This window comes from Seriola aureovittata, chromosome 20 (genome assembly GCF_021018895.1).
Source record: "Seriola aureovittata isolate HTS-2021-v1 ecotype China chromosome 20, ASM2101889v1, whole genome shotgun sequence".
Classification (NCBI taxonomy): Eukaryota; Metazoa; Chordata; class Actinopteri; order Carangiformes; family Carangidae; genus Seriola; species Seriola aureovittata.
This window is the reverse complement of record NC_079383.1, coordinates 13184296-13199186: the sequence shown is the minus strand read 5'-3', so window position 1 is coordinate 13199186 and position 14891 is coordinate 13184296. Positions and strand designations below refer to the sequence as shown.

Sequence of the window (14891 nt, the reverse complement as noted above, 5' to 3'; positions counted from 1 at the left end):
TGCTTCAGCACTAAATCTTTCACTTGAAGTACGGGCTTGAAAGGGCTGGGCTCACCTCTGAAGGTTTCACTGGCCTGATGGTGAAAAGAATGTCCCCCAGTAAAACTCTAACTGCGCCCAATTTGACGCCTGTAAAAGTCTCCATGGTGCAGATGGATACATTAATCGAGAGGCAAATTGCTGTGGTATTACGGTGGTATTACTGGAAGCAATTACCAATAGGCAAGTAGACTGCTGTGATCATACCATAAATCTAGCAGTAGTCATTACGCAGAATATGGCCTAATACCAGCCACCGTACGTACCTCTGGTGTGTGTAAGCGCTTTAGATGAACTGAGGAGATTATCTTAATGGAAGGGAGCTGAATGGACACAGTGATGCTGTATTGTGGCTACTGTAGCCAGACAGAAGTAAAAGATGGTAGATAGACACACAAGGATGATCGCTGTGGATAGGGTTGTTATCTAGAATCACCGATAAGGGACTTGTGTGAATAGAGGCATTGTGTTATTATAGTTTTATTATAGGTTAATCGACCTAAGACCACCCCAACAGTGCCGTGGGCAGCTTTATCTAAAAAGAAATTACAGAGTAAAATTTGAAAACATAAAGTTACATCACTGTTTGCTGGCTCCTGTCTGCTCTAAGATTACGATTTAAGACGAGTGAGATATAGACTTTGTCATTATACAATAATTGGTGTGTAATAAGTAGTCTGTGTGTCTGTGAGTGTGTCTGTGTATTTCCATGGGTGAATGCAAACGTTAAACTGTACCTCTCTCTGAAGTTGTGTGTGTGCTGTTGTATCTATGTGTTTATCATAAACAAGCAGGGAAACGATGAAAAAGGTTGAGTTTGGAGGAGTGAATTGCTTGCACAGTACTACCTACAACATTATTCCATTACTCATGTTAAATTATGCTTCTTTTTTTTTTAATAGCTGTTTCTCTACAACCGCTCTACATTCCTCTTGTACAGGCAGTCGAGCACATTTCTGATGGATTACTTAATTCTTTGGTGATTAATATTATTGTTTTGAATTGTAGATGGCAGACTTGATCCTGACAGACAGCCTTTTTTTTTTTAATATTCTACATAGTAAATATATATCAAAACGGCTGTCTTGAAGATCAATAGTTAAGCAACAATTTGAAGAAAGAGAGAAATTTCCAGAGCAGTCAAAGAAGTCACTTTATCCAAGTACAGTGACTGGCAGTGCGATGCATCAATCCATCAAGCTCTGCTGTGTCTACGGTGACGTCCTAATCTCTGCAATATTTGCGGTTAGAAAGTGAGTTAAAAGGAGGTTTGCACCAATGTCTGCGATAAGACTTTCCACAGGCGTCAGAGCCGTGATGTTACCCTGCTCATGTGCGACCCCATCTGATTCTGATCAGCGTTTTTACTGCTGCACTTAGAGTTGTGGGGACTTGGAGTCTAACAGGCATATTTTTAGGCCAGAAGGGGAGGGGGGGGGGGGGGGGGCGCTATTGAAAGCCGAGACATGATTATGAAATGTAACTTGGAATATTGTTTTTATTACAAAGCCAAACAAATGCGTCTCCGCCGCGACTCACATCAAAGATGTCTGTGTGACGACTAACCGCCGAGTGGAGGCTTTGTGCTCGACGCTTAATGAAACACAAATGCTGGTTGTATGTGTGAGGGCAACGAAAGTGTGAGGTCTGCGAGTGTCAGTGTATGTGTTGGGTTGAGTATGTGCTGCGTGCCTTTTTATCTATACGTCTGAGTATGCTGCTCACACATGTGGGTCTCTGTGTGTGTGTGTGTGTGTGTGTGTGTGTGTGTGTGTGTGAGTGCAGCTTTTTTAACTGTATATCGCAAGGAGCAAGGCATCTATCACTTACAGACTATTAATTAGAGCCCAGTGTTATGTGGTGAGACGTCGTCACTGCTCATGAAAGAATGGAAAGTTCACTTAGATGAGACACAATAACTCACAGCACTTGATGAAATGCTTTTGGATTTGGTTTGGGAGATGATGAAGTGTGTGTGTGTGCGTGTGTGTGTTTGCGTGCCTCCCCTCTCCACGTGTGGGGTAGTGCGTTAGCTGATTCCACCCCTGCATCTGTCAACGCAACATCCAAGGTGTATATTAAGTTATTTGTGAAGTCGGGGCGCTAATTATGACTTCAACTCTGTTTTTAGGACCAATGAAAAGCAGCATAGAGCCAGTCAGTCCGTCGCTATCTAAACAACATTAAATTACATGGAAACTTGGAGAGAGGAGCACACAAAAACTTTATCTGTGCGCCCTTTTCCGCTCCTTCCTGGCTTTACTGTGAGTGAGTGATTGCGGCACGGAATTCCTCATCGCTCAGGCCTTTTGTTGGGATTGCATCGCTCGAATAGTTTCCACCCCCCCTAGCCCCCCCCCACACACCCTGCTCACCCCCTACCCCCCAGTGCAGACCCATTTTATTTATCTGCCATGTCTCATCGTTAGACAGGGGGAGCACGCATGGCTGCCCCGGTGCCCAGGGAGTGGAAATGTGACGGGCTGACAAACGGGCGAGTGTGGACAGACGTTTGTTGTGTCTAGACAGAGGCCTGGGAGGCTGTCATGGTCTCAGGGTAAACTGGTCTCACTGGAGACGCACTGTAAACTTATCATGGTGGTATTGTGTGGGAGGCATGCTGGGCTCTATTGTGAACCCGGAGAGTATGCATTCAGTCATATGTGTTTGACTAAGTAGACAGAGAAGAAAAGGACACTTGGACACACCAAATGTAATGTGTGTTCACTAAATCTTCCACGTGAGCATCGATTTTTAATTTGCCACATTAAAAAAAAGCTACGTGTATTTATAGTTTGTTTTCAAAAGTCAAATTAAGGCCATTTTACACAGTGCCTTAACATTTGACATAGAAACTAACAATTCCATGCTCACTGATGGAAAAAAAACATTTTTTGTGGTCATATTCAGGCCTCTAGTCATCGGGATACAGTGTGAGCAAATGCGTCAGAATACTTATGTGCATGTAAAAGCAGTCATTTACAATACTAACACCCAAACCCCAAACCCTGAGTAACATATTCATCACTTTAGCACTCCACACACAGGCCTTCCTCAGAGACAGTGTGGTGTCGACACAGAAATCTGTCACCTCTCCCTCCCCCAATAAAAAAAAAAAAAGTTCAGAGTTGGATTCAGCATCATGGAGCACTGACATGGCTGCAATTCAGACTGCTGTTACACAGATGAAGGGCTGAACCCGCTGTTAAATCTCGTTCTTGGAGAGACATTAAGATTTAAATGTACAAAAAGAAATTTCAGTGTTTTTGTATCCTTCATTTATCAAAAAAAAAAAAAAAAAGCTGCCTTTCTTCAATGTTTGTTTCAAAGTTACTTTTTCTGTTAACCCATCTGTCCTGAAACAAGCATACACATAAGAAAAAAACACTTAGGCTGTTACTCTTCCCTTCCCAGTTGCTTCTATGACTGTTGAAATTATCTGGAAATGTTGTTCTCTATTCTCTAACCTGTCCAAAAGCACAAACTATTGCAAGTGTGCAACAACTTGCTTTTGCACAAAATGTGTTTCAACCTCTGCTACATTTCATTCAGCCAAAGTCTAATCTGTTTTCTGTAAGGGATGCTTTGTTTACTTCAGTGACCTTTGAGTGTCTGAGATTAGCTCTCTCTTCCTTCAGACACTGAGCTCTTTCTCTCCATTATTGTGTCATTTTATCTTGACCAGAAGGAAACAATGTCTAAAAGACAAAGCGGGAGTTGAGGTGACGAGCAGCTGTGTACATTGAGGTCATGCTCTCTTTCAGTGTGAGAGCCGGTTGCTGTTATTCTTTTGGCATTTCATGAAAGCCGCAGCCTTACAAGTGAATGTTTCCAAGTGTCAAGTAATGATTTGTATCGCAGGCTATGACCCCAAAAAAATCTGGTATGCCACATTAGTCAGTCACCAAAAGATGGGAAAATGGTTTTTTAAAAAAAAAAAAAAAAAAAGAAAAAAGGCAGAAGTGGGAATGGACGAAGAGAAAAGAGGAAAAGGTGAAGGCCCAAACTTGGGCAGTTCCCACGACCGGCGAATTGCCCAAATCGCTGGTGGCTCTCTCTGTCCCCACCCCCTCCAATGCGTTCCGTGATGAATGGGACATTTAATATTGCCTCGCTTAAGGGTATTACTGGAATGTATCTGTCCTTCTCAAAACACTAAAACAACACTTGTTCTCAGACAGCCTGGACACGGACTAGTGTCAGTGTTCAAAATGTGAGAAAATCCAGCATCTTTTTGGAGTTTGTTAAAGGTCAAGGTTAAAGGTAAAGAGACATATTGATTTAGATCTTGTAAATCTTTTTTTTTTTGGCTGTCTGTACTTAATTGAAAGCGGTCAACGGCAACTACTCATATCATCTGGAGGAAGATAATAGTGCACTAATGATTAGAAGTTTTCAATTGAAAGACATCATTTTTCAAGAAACAGTTTTACTCAGATTAGCAGTTAATATATTGGTTTCCTCCCTACATGTGAACCAATCTGTGTATTTGCAGGCTTTTTGTATTTGTATGTTCTAGATTGATATTTTTTTGTTTTTTCACCCCTCTACTGTAGCGCTGTGTTCTTTATCTGTTAACAATCGTAAATGTCTACAGCCATCACCGTCACCGTCTTAGTAAGCATGCCAACATTTGCTAATTAGCACTAAAGGCAAAATAGAGCTGAGGCTGATGAAATGTCATTTGTTTTTTTTTTTACAAGCACTTGGTCATAAAGATTTGATCCTTTGGATTCCACGTGAGGGGATCGCCAAAGTTGTTCAATGGCAATCCATCTAATAGTTGAGAGATAGAGATATTTCACTCAGGACCATCCTCAGAGACACACCACATGCAGCAGTAGGCTAAAAACAACCGACTCCACATGCATCCGTTCTTGCTGTATTTGCTTGTGAACTGTGTTCTCTGGAAAAATAAGAAACAATTAACAGGAGCTTAGCGAACCTGGTCAGGGTAGAGTCACCACTACGTGGGTTGGATTGAAGCACTGCATTTAGGTGTCACCCAAAGGAGACGGGAGACGGGTGAGATTTTCTGGCTCTGCGCCACGCTGATGAATGGAGGCAGAGAGTTCGCATGAGCAAGTGTCATCCAATCTAATCCAGGTGATTAGTCATGCATTCTCGTCTTTCAAGGTGTGAGGCCCCTTTTTTTTTCTTCTTTTTTTTTTTTTTCTCCCCCAAACCAGGGGCTCAGGTAATGTGATCCCAAAGTGAAAAGTATCAATGTTGGTTTCAAATAACTACATACACACATAAATGGAGACACAGGCACGTACTGTACTATATGTACAAGAGTAGAAACAATGGTAGCAAGGGGCGAGAATATACTCTGTCCTCAAGGCGACCCACCTCACTGGCCAAGCTCCTAAATTCTTCTGGTCTTATGGGAAGAATGGGACAAATATTGTTATGGTGACCAGTCAAAATGTTCTGCGTGATTCAACATGTGTTTAAAAAGCTTGACCAACACACTTAACCAAGCACGAGTGCAGACACCCACTCATGTATTCATTCTCATAACATGGAAAGTACTGCAATATGTTTTATCTCTTGAGGATGCATTCAAAACCAAAATGGTCTGGCTGCTTCAGGCTCTGCCCTTTGATCCTCTGTAATATTTAACCAATCTGTTACAAGTCTGCGCTTTGCTACAGAAAACACTGACTTCATATTATTCTACTTCACTGCTGTTCTTTCATAAATCTTTTCATTGGCTCGATTTGTGCTTTCTTTTCTTCATCATGCTAGCGCAGTGTCTATTAAAGAAACATGCATCACACTGTCTTGATGCTGAAAATTCGGTACCATGATATGATAGCTGATGATCCTGTTTAGTCTTGAATCGCATTCAAATGTCAAACTGAGTTGTTCCATGCGTAGAGCATTTCATGGAGAACAGCTGTATTTTGAGATAAAGCAGATATCTTAGAAAAGGGGGAGGGGGGGCAGACAAAAATAAAGTTTATTTAACATGTGCATAAGAAAAAAAAGAAGTGAAAAAGGACCTCTGCACCTGTTAACTGTGTGTGTATGTGTCTGTTTTATGTGTGTGTGTGTAAGCAGGTGTTAAGGATGAACAATACTGGCATGCCTGATACATATGGACTTTTTTAGCGTCAGAGGGAACGGGGTCTGTATGTGTGTGTGTGTGTGTGTGTGTGTGTGTGTGTGTGCTCAGGGAGTATTTGCTCTCGAGGACACAGGGAGAGATCAGACGAAACCCAACTTTTCCAGCGCTCCATCTCCCTCTTACCGCTCATTTTTCCTCTCCGACTTCATTGTTCTTTGTCCCCTTCAACCTCGTATTGTTAACGTACCCTTCCTGTGTCTGTGCCGCCGTGATGTGGCGCTGTCATCGGCTCTTCCTCATCGCTCCCTGCAACAAAGATTTTTGTAGTATTTTTAAAAAAAAATTTTTAACTCCTAAATCTCTGTGTTTGTGGTTGTATCTATGTGCGTGTGAGGGAGCATAGCAGCAGTGCTGGGCTCAGAGTGTTTATTTACTGTGATGTGCTTGCTCGCTTCTTCAGCTCTGAGCAGACTGTCATCGCCGGGCATCATATTGACAAGAGAGAGACCAGTATGATTAATGACTGTCCTTTCTCTCCTTTGTTTTCTCTCCCTTTTCCTTGGTTTCCTTCCCCTGTCTCCACTTGTGTCTCTTTGGCTCGCTCCCCCCTCAGAGGACCTGGATGACCTGCGGATGGAGGGCGTGACAGGCTTGGCTCCATCCGGCAGTAAATTCAGCCAGGGACGCAGCTCCTATCAGCCTGAACCGCAGGCCAAAGTTACACTCAACATCTGCTCTAGGTGTGCCAGGTAAATGTTTCTACCTTCTCCTATCTGGTGCCTCGGAGAGAGATTGGGTTTTGGAAGAGAGATGGGTAGATCGATACCACTCTCATATCTGTTCAGTAAATATACAAGTGCAGCCAGCAGCCAGTTAGCTTAGCATGACATAAAGACAGGAAACAGGTGTAAACGTGTGAAGTTGCTCTGTTATAAGGGGGTTGTGTGCTTAGCTATTTTTTTTTTTTTTTTTTTTTTTTTCCAGCCAGGAGAGAGCCAGGCCAGCTGATTCTCCCTGTTCCCAGTCCAGTTCATGCTAAGCTAAGCTAACTGGCTGCTGGCTGTAGTCTTATATTTACCAGACAGACATGAGAGTGGTATCAATCTCCACATAAATCTCACTAGCACTTAGCTACACTGAATTTGTGGCTCTTACTGTAATACATTTTTTTTCTTTTTTTTTTTTTTCTTTCTACCATCCAACCTTATTGTTACACCGGGTCGTGACTCCCACTTGTGCCCCACCCTCCTCTCCCCCATTTCCCTCTATTTGCATTTGTATCAAAGGTAGCATAACTCAACAGCCAAAACAGAGAATAATATCATATCTGAAGTGCATTCTGGTGTTACTTGTTTTCACAAATGTGCTTTATCGCGGATAATCATCTCCATTATCACCCTTTCTGTCTCTATCACTGTTTTCTTTTCTGACACATTTCCTGTCGTCCCCCCCACCCCCTCACCCCCCCTGAATCCACAGCATCAGTGTAGCGCTCAGATTTCTGTGTGTTGGGTGTGATACCACAGGCAGGTGTGGGCAGGACTCTTCCTTGATGCCAGTCAAAGATACGGGTATCTCTTCGATGAGACGCCAGGCACAAATCTGCCTGCACAGCCTCCTCTGTTTGGGGTTTGGAATTTGTTTGTTTCCTTCTCTTCTTTCATTCTCAATGCTTATCAGTTTCGTTCCACGCATAGGCTGCAGGATGTTGTCAGAGGTCCTGCAGGAGGATGAATGGTATCGCTGGATATTTTTTTTTTCGTTGGCAGTTTATCGACTGGATGTTTTTAAGCAAATAGTTTATACCTCTGGCATATCATTGAGTTCTCTGGTTGAATCAGTGGCAAAGCAAAGCAGCATCTGTATCTGGAGTCCTTTTTGGCGCTTGCACTGAGTTTTTTTTTTTTCTCCTGACTAAAATGTCAGACATCTGTTCTCCTTCTCTGTCTTCCTCTCTCCTTCTAGTTCAGGCCAAATTCTTGCTTCGTCCTCTTTAACCTGACCACCAAATCCTTCCCAAGTTTTACTGGCGAAGGAGTCGTGGTCTTTCATAGTCATTTTTGGTGAGCGAGAGGGTCATAAACAGATCAGTAAGCTGGAAAAGTGTTGCACGCATGGTATGCCTTTTGTGCTATTCTGGAGACACACAATTCTGGAATCAGAGGTTGTGGAGGGCTCCGTGCATGAACACACACACACACACACACACACACAGATATTCATGAATCCACACATAAAAACATGTGCATGCATGTCCTCGCACGCATACTGACAGAGTGTTGTGAAAAGAAGATGTGTGGGCAGAGGTCAGGGAGGAGTTTGGAGGGGGGCAATCCGAACAGAGACCTTATGCTTTGTCTGCGTTAGCGCCGTCTTGATGGGATTCACAGAAACACCTTTCAAACATGGCTCCATATGCGGCCAACCTTGAAACTCGCTCCTCAGAAGACTAACACATGTGGCACTGTCGATGCCCTCATGTTTCACACCTGCAGACAGTACTACTGTACAGATGTGACCTTGCAAGTTTTACACTTTAAGTTACTTTTATAGTTAATGTAGTTTTAAAATGAAGGCCAAAGAAGACCGAGTGGTTTCTTTCTGATATTGTATAACTCTCACAAAGATAGTAGAGGCTTCCTTAGTTTTTCATGGATATGTGAACAATGACCCAAGTTGGACAAGCATTCCTCACATACCCATCACCTCAAAATAAAACACACACATTAGAATTCAGCGCCGTTTCTTTCTTCTCCTTTTTTTTCTGCGTATGAGCTGTTGCGGGTCAGTGAGGTCCGTCACTCTGTGCATCAAACCTTGGTTGGAAAACATGTAAACTGTATTCGATTCCCTCTAGTCGTCTAAGCGGTCAAACAAGACAAAGCCACTTGGCTCTACCGTACCGCGTACCACCCAAAGCCAAGGAGAGGTGACGCTTACTTTCACACCCACAGCGTGAAGGCGACAACTCTGTCGCTCCCCAACAAGCTTTTATTCGATCCCAGCAGCACTCATGAAGGTTACTGTGTTTCCCAGATCCACCTGTAACAAGTGCAGGTCATTCCAAGGAGGCAAGAGCCCTGAATGAATTATATGTCGATGACACAGTAACATCACACATACAAAAACAGGTTGAAGAAAACGTTTATTTCAGGAAAAACTCCCTTGAATTTTAAAATGAATCGTCAATTCATTATTACTAAGAGCTGCGTGGCAATAACGCATTTCTTTTTGAACTTGCTGACCCTGTAATGAAACTGATCCCAGCCTTGTTAGCCACCTTTCTCAGCCTTTATCCTTTTCCTTCCCTTCTGTCCAGACACTGTCCACACCAGCGAACAGTCCAGTCAGCCTGTGTGGCTCCTAACTAGCAGTGGCAGGTCAGGAAACACGCTGCTTCCTCTCGCTCTCTGCTGGTTGGTTGAAGTGTAAAGTGCCATGTGGCCTGTGTGTTGTGGCCATGTCTCTGTCTCTTGGGCTACAGCTGTGGTCGCACCAGCATTTCATCCACCTCGTTCATGCATTCGATCAGTTCGTTTAATGGCTGTGTGCTCCTGCCACAAAACCTCCTGTGTGCAAACGCATCCCAGATCTTGGGCATAGTCCGGAGCAGTTGGCGGAGCTGTCCAAGGAAATGGATAGATCTCCTCAAACCTCTTTTGGGCTTGTAGTTCTCATTAAATTAATTGCTTTCATATCAGGAATGTACTGAGGGAATAGTAGTCAGGACTTGCGGCTATGAGCAGCTTTTGTTCAGAGAATGGGAAGGCCTTGTGATAGTCATCCTGGGTACTGCTTAATGGTCTTATAAAGACCATTAAAGAGAAGGAGAGACAAGGAGAGGGATGTATTAAGAAAGAAACGAAATAGAATACACTTTAAAAAGCAGTTTTTTGCTTTTACCCTCATGGTAGAGGTAGAAATCAAGAGGCCCTGTGGCTGGGAGGGAATGCAGCCGTGCCTCGAAAGTGCATGAATTACTTTCTTTTGTCTCCAGCTAACGGCTGCACTGATGACATGGAAATAACATGCAGCGCAAGAATTTGGAGCTAAAGTAGTGTGTAATTACAGTTAATATGCGGTATGATTTACAGTCGTTAAAATATGCTTTAGAAAAATAAATGCCGGTTTAATTCCATTCTGTTGTCGAGAGTGTGTGAATTAGTTTGTAGAAGAGTATTAATGTAGCGAAAAGCCTCTTGTAACGTGTTTATCTTCCTTTTTTAAAATGCATTTCAATCGCTGATTGTCTTTCACCCACAGTGAACTTCCCTATCTAAGGGAAACTTAAATCTTTTAATACCTTAAGGAGACAACCAAATCTCTCAGACCTGCTTCCATTTCAGTTCAAACAGATATCTCTGGGGGAAAAAAAATGCTTGGAACAGATCATGATAAAGAACAGTAACTGAAAGATGTAAGGGGAAGCAGAATCTTTGAGCCAGTTTTTCAGTTTTGCTTTTTTCAGCAAGCTTCTGAAACAAGTGAGCCGTGCACAGTTTAATTCTGTGCACCATATGTCTGTGAATGCATTACTATGGTTTCATTTAAAAGAAGGGACTATTTCAGATATAATTTGAGAAGCGGTGATGACAAGATTTGGTTTGTGACCCCATGTTCCTCCTTTCTTGGTACCATCCCAGATTTTTCAAAAGAAGAGATTCTGAACTCGCTAAACACTTCCTCTTTGTCTCATCACCTCAGACTGATACCGACTTGCTTGCTTTTTTTGTTATCTGACGTTCAGTTTCCAAACATCTGTTGTAATGTTGTGGCTGAAAAATGCTGATTTGAGAGATTATCTAAATGTACTCTGTTGCCAATGTGTACAGTAGTGTATACGTGTTACGTGTTGTTTCCAGGTTGCAGGGGGACAGTCTATCAGACAGTCGATCTGAAGAGGAGCACAGGCCTCACATATCTGAACAAGCTGTACCTGACATCTCCTGTAAGTTGTGTAACGCAGTTCAAATTCAAAGTAGTTATTTTTCTGCCTCTTTTGGCATTTTTGTGGTCTCATGTTCTGCTCTCTCTTCCTTTTTTTTTTTTTTCCTGTTTATGTGTGTTGTCTGGAGCAGCTCCACTGCCCGGGGTGGACACAGTGGCGGGACGGATGCAGGAATGCGAGGCCTCGTCTCAAGTGTCGGGCTCTGTAAGTGTCCTCCCTACATCCATCACCAAACAATTAAGATCACTATACAACCATCAGTTACCACGTCACTCTCTCCTCCGCCTCTATTGTCTGAGAGTGAGCGAAAAACCACCTCAAGCTTCTTGTTAATAGGACAAGACCCAAGCAAAACTGATACATCTTGATGTGGGCATTTCAGCTTACACAACAGTTGATAGTGCTGAACAATTGATACCCCAATTAGAAATCTCCCTGTATCACTTTGCTTACCTCTAAGGGCACTGAAAGGAACAAATGAAAAGCGTATCTAGTGACACAGCGAGAGTTGAGGATGATTCAGACGTTTTATACAATAGAGCTAAATATTTATGGGTTATAGGAGCACACACAGTTTTGTTCAATAGGACTGTGCGATAACCTCACACGCTTCAGGGAAGAAATCTATAGAGGCCTACTGTGGCACGCACCAGACTCAGACACAAACACTCACATGTTGTTCATAAAGCGGTCAGCTAAGACGCCTGTACCTTTGTATAATCACCCCCCCTCCCAAAAAAAAAGGCAATACCTTTTTTATAATTGCCCAATCTAAGTGTTAGACAAGGCTTTTTACAGCACTTTTTAAAAGAAAGAAAGAGGTTTGGAGCCAAGGCATTGCTCCGTGTGTGGAGCAGATGCAGAGAGGCTCCAGACTAACTGGGAGCAGACTTTCACAGACTGAGGGACCTGTTGAATCAAAGCCTCTAGTCGGAAGTCTGACGGATTAGACCAAACGCAGGCAAGACACCATCCAGAAATTAGAGAAACTCTGGACTTTATAACATCAAACTGCATATTTTATTCTCACTTTCCTATTTTATAAATCGGCTTTTAGACAAATGCGTATAACTGTTATATAACGGGTGAAAAGGTAATAGACTGTTTCAGTTCAATACCAAATAACATCTTTTTTCAGAGAGTCCAGCTAAATAATTTAGCTTTCAACTAGATATGTTTTCTCTCTTTACCACTGACCTTCACATCCACCTGGAGCCTCTACTTTAGCTTTATAAACCAAAGGACTAAACACTCCATCCACTTCTCCATAGGTTAAGCCTTCAGAACAAGCTACTAATATGTCCCATATGAAAACCGCAAGTGCAGACGTGTCCTGTCACCTACTGTCGTGCATGTGGTTGTTTTGTGTTTACTTGCTTGTGTTTGGCTCTTTTTGAAAGGCAAAAACTACCTGTAATAGCTTGTTAGTTTAACTGGTCCTTTCGGGGGCTTGTGGGCCACAATTGCTAAAGGCTACAGAAAACAAATGTGATGCTTTTATGAACAATGTTTGAAATCATACAGTAAGCAAAATAATAATAACTATGTTTCCTCTTTCTTTAAATTAACTTATTATATCTCCTGCTGCTACTTGTGTATATTTAACATGTATTTAGAAAGTGAGGACACAAGCGTCCAATTGTTTCTTCACTCGCTGCACTAATTATTAGTGTTAAAGAAGGCATGCATGCAACTTTGTCTCGGTTTAAAGGTTTGAAGTCGTATTTTATTATTAGCACATTTCATCATGTACGGCTGTCCATAAATGTAGTATGCCTTGAATTGTATATTGCCCTGGTTTGGGCAGTAAAAGCTTGGTGATGTTGGAAAGTAAACACTGTTAATGGTTATCATTATTAGTCCGACAGGCCCCCTGCCTCTGCCAGCTCCTTTAGGTGATAATTGCCTCATAAAGACAAATACTTTCCTAAAGCAATCGCCAGAGCAAATTCCCCAAGAAATTCTTCTACAGTTTCCTTTGTAAGTGTTAAGTGATATGTTTTAATCAAATTTACCTTGTATGGGTGTTACCATCATAAAGTCTGCCGGGGGAAACTGTTCATTTGTACAGTCGAAATAAGATAATTAGTGTGATGCAATGCCAGGTGTATGATACAAGGCAGAGCCATTGTGATGGTTTATTTCTGTTTCCAGGGGAATTTGAGTTTGGGCCAGGGGTAGGCTGAGCCGATACACTGTATGGCTTTTTATATTTGGCACCAGTCTGCTCCCCACACCTCCAAAGTTATACATGCAATGTTATCCTCTGAGCAAATCTCTGTTCTTTACTATATATGTATCTCTAGTGCAGTTTTCTTCCCCAAAGGTTGTTTAGGATTTATAGATTTTCCATATTAGTGGTTTTCCTTAATTTGTCATCTGTGCGCTATGGCCTTACACGTTGTTAAAATAAAACAACCAGTCTAACAGTCATGGTAAAATCGTTTTTGTGCTGCATGGCTTGTTATGTTAGCTTACTTTTCAATATAAAATAGCTATTATGTTCATTTTCTAAATACACATAGAGTTGTGTTGCAGTTCTAATCACCACGATTTACTATTTTATTTTATCCCCAAAACTCTATTAGTGGCTCTGCAACTTTTAGGGTCCAACATGCACCTAAACCTAAACAATAACCCTCACTAAAGATTACTGCTGTTTATCTGGCAGAGTCATGGTCATTTTGACATTACATTAGGTCAGTGATATTTGTTTCTCATTGAGTGCATTTACGCTTCTGTTGTATTTGGAATATTCAAATGTTCTATTTATGAAATAGCCCATTTAAAAATGAAATCCCGCTTGCAACAACTAGGATAATCCCATATTACAAATGTCAAAACCATGTGAAAAACCCTAAGCTGTATATACTGTTACAGTGTGTGTACATCATAGTGTAATAGTGAACAGCGTAAGAAACGGTTTCAATAGACTTATGAGTTTGTTTCGTACGGTATCAAAGTAAAAGCCCAATAGTAAATGCAGTGGGAAGGTTAGTGAACTTTATATTATTTGAATATACAAGTTATTATTTTTTGTGGCACACACCATTCGGCTCATATTTGAAATATTAATGACCATGTGTGTGCACTATTTGGCGCTTAAAATCCAATCTAGCTGCTTACTAATGTATGTTCAGTTAGTAAGATGGTTTATTTCTTTCTTCTCACCTTACTAATTGAACATTATTATTTCCTTTCATTTGCCGTCTCCTAATTTTCACCCTTTTGCGCTTTCTTTTGGCCGCAACACTTTAACTCTCTCTGTTGGTTGTTCTTCTCTGACTGGGGGACAGGCAGTATGTCATACAACCCGTCCTCGAAATGCTTGAATAGGGAGGGTAATTATGCGTTATTGTCAATATCCTCTCTGCTTTTGGCCGCGCTAACACAGTGGTTGGGCCCATGAGCTGGTGAGCTCTGTATATAGTCCATAAAATCCATTAGGTGTTTCTGCTGTGAGCCAAGACAAAAGGAACTCATTAAAAGTTGAGTGTTACCCCTCACATCCCATATCCTCCAACGGCCATTCAAGCTGGAAGGGGCTTAAACAGCTAAATCAGTTATTTGGAAAACATAGCATCTCCAGTTTCTTACAATTGGATTTATTGGATCAACCCATTTTAGGAACTTAATGTGGAATATAGATGAAATAGGAAAATTTTAAATTGTTTTTTTTTCTTTTTTTTTTTTCTTTTGCACCCCAGAGTCCAGGAATATATAAATAAATAATCTTGTAATGTCTCGTTACATACATTTGAACATGTTTTAAGAAAATATAATACAAGTGGCTTAGGGTCATGAGAGTGAGAGAGTTTGATCTCTCCCTGT

The 14891-nt window shown here is 41.7% G+C and overlaps 1 protein-coding gene across 4 annotated transcripts in view; it reads left to right on the top strand.

Annotated features, from left to right (window-relative positions):
* The window catches only part of c20h8orf34 (chromosome 20 C8orf34 homolog), a 56863-nt gene that overhangs the window by 27283 nt on the left and 14689 nt on the right, over positions 1 to 14891 (top strand). For 3 of the 4 annotated variants that reach the window (XM_056365033.1, XM_056365031.1, XM_056365034.1), the window contains 3 exons: positions 6726 to 6861; positions 10975 to 11060; positions 11191 to 11264. In XM_056365033.1, coding sequence (XP_056221008.1) covers positions 6726 to 6861; positions 10975 to 11060; positions 11191 to 11264 — 296 coding nt within the window. The remainder of the gene's footprint in view (positions 1 to 6725; positions 6862 to 10974; positions 11061 to 11190; positions 11265 to 14891) is intronic. The other variant, XM_056365032.1, reaches the window with a different exon arrangement.